This window comes from Somniosus microcephalus, unplaced genomic scaffold, assembly GCF_052327205.1.
Source record: "Somniosus microcephalus isolate GS21.2 unplaced genomic scaffold, FLI_Smic_1.0 unresolved_chr1, whole genome shotgun sequence".
NCBI classification, from domain to species: domain Eukaryota; kingdom Metazoa; phylum Chordata; class Chondrichthyes; order Squaliformes; family Somniosidae; genus Somniosus; species Somniosus microcephalus.
In genome coordinates this window covers 135,763,324-135,764,977 of record NW_028225179.1, presented here as the reverse complement: position 1 = coordinate 135,764,977, position 1,654 = coordinate 135,763,324, and the positions used below count along the sequence as shown (strand labels likewise).

Genomic DNA, 1,654 nt, shown 5'->3' with positions numbered 1-1,654 from the left:
TCGGTTCAGATCCATAATTTTATTTTAATCCTTTCAACCGCCGAATCCATAGAGTGTCCGCCCCTGGCGTTTCAGCGCGTACACCACGTCCAGGGCAGTGACCGTCCTGCGCTTCGCGTGTTCCGTGTAGGTGACCGAGTCTCTGATGATGTTCTCCAGAAAGACCTTCAGCACACCCCGGGTCTCTTCGTAGATGAGACCGGAGATGCGCTTGACACCGCCTCGCCGAGCCAGGCGGCGAATGGCAGGCTTGGTGATGCCCTGGATGTTGTCACGAAGGACTTTGCGGTGCCGCTTGGCTCCGCCTTTCCCCAACCCCTTACCCCCTTTCCCTCTGCCAGTCATAACTGAAAATTAATCTGTTCCAAAAGAAACAACCCTAGTAATTTAATTGGGAATAAAAGCTTTCGGCGCCGCACACTCCTTTTATACAATGTTGGCGGACCTGGTTGGAAACCTATAAATGGGCGGAGTCAGGATGAAAATGAGGACTCCCGGTTCCTTCTCAAGTAGCCGATATTGAACTGCACCCGTGGGGGAGATTACACTGAAACATAAGCAAAATACTGCGAATGCTGTCAAACCTGAAATAAAAACAGAAAATACACGGAATATACTCAGCAGGTTGGGCAGCACCTGTGGAGAGAGAGAGAGAGAGACAAATAGAATCGATCTTCCTTGTGTCAGACCTTGTTTTGGACACAGTTTTGTCTCCTTCAGCTGTGCTTTATTGAAGTCCTTCCCAGTTTTTATCTCTCATTACATATTTCGGTCCTTCCAGCAAACGACTTTTCCATTGTACCACTGCTTCCCTCCCCCCCCCCCCCCTCACCTTTGTGGGGTGTTTCCAGTTCACCCGGGTTTTCACAAGTTAACAGGGATGGAGCGTGGGGGTGGGGAGATGCCTTCAGTTAGATGCAACCTGGATGAAGGCAGCCTAGACACCTCTTTCACAGAGTGTTGTAATCGCTGATAAGCACAAAGCTTTAATACAATAATGACTAGGAGATGGCTACTCACCGTGTCCTCCTGACCCTCAGACATGACCACCTACCAGCAATCAGTGAAATCCCAATTGTGATCTGAGGTGAAACCTTTGCAGGGTTTCAGAATGCAAGGGCCGCTCTATGTGCATTGTCCATCAGCAGCTTTACCAGCACAAAAATTAATCAGAAAAGCAAATGACAGAATAAACAGCCACTTGCCAATATACAGACAAGACTACTGGGAATCATTCCTAATAGAAATGTTACTCCATCTCCTTCCCATATTTCCAGTTGCATGTGATTACTATGGTTTACAATACTAATCAATCTTTGTTAGATAGGAAGGTCTATGGATGCAACATTAATATTTTCTGATCTATTTCTCAGTAATTCTTTTCCATTGTTTCCCTAAACCTCTCCGTCTCTCTACCTCTCTTTCCTCCTTTAAGACACGCCCAAAAACCTACCTCTTTGACCAAGCTTTTGGTCATCCACCCTAATCTCTCCTTATGTGGCTCGGTATCAAATTTTGCTTGATAATCGCTCCTGTGACGCGCCTTGGGACGTTTTACTACATTGTTGTTGTTTTGTGCAGCTCTTAAGTTAATATGCAGCATATTCCTTTCTTTCCTGTGAAATTGGAAGTGGTAGAGCCAATGTAGGCCGAC

The 1,654-nt window shown here is 46.4% G+C and overlaps 1 protein-coding gene across 1 annotated transcript; it reads right to left on the bottom strand.

Annotated features, from left to right (window-relative positions):
* Nucleotides 1-345, bottom strand: LOC147095929 (histone H4-like). Its single transcript, XM_085974039.1, has one exon. The coding sequence runs from the start codon at nucleotides 343-345 to the stop codon at nucleotides 34-36; it is 312 nt and encodes a 103-aa protein (XP_085830165.1). The 3' UTR covers nucleotides 1-33.
* Nucleotides 346-1,654: the final 1,309 nt, after the last annotated feature.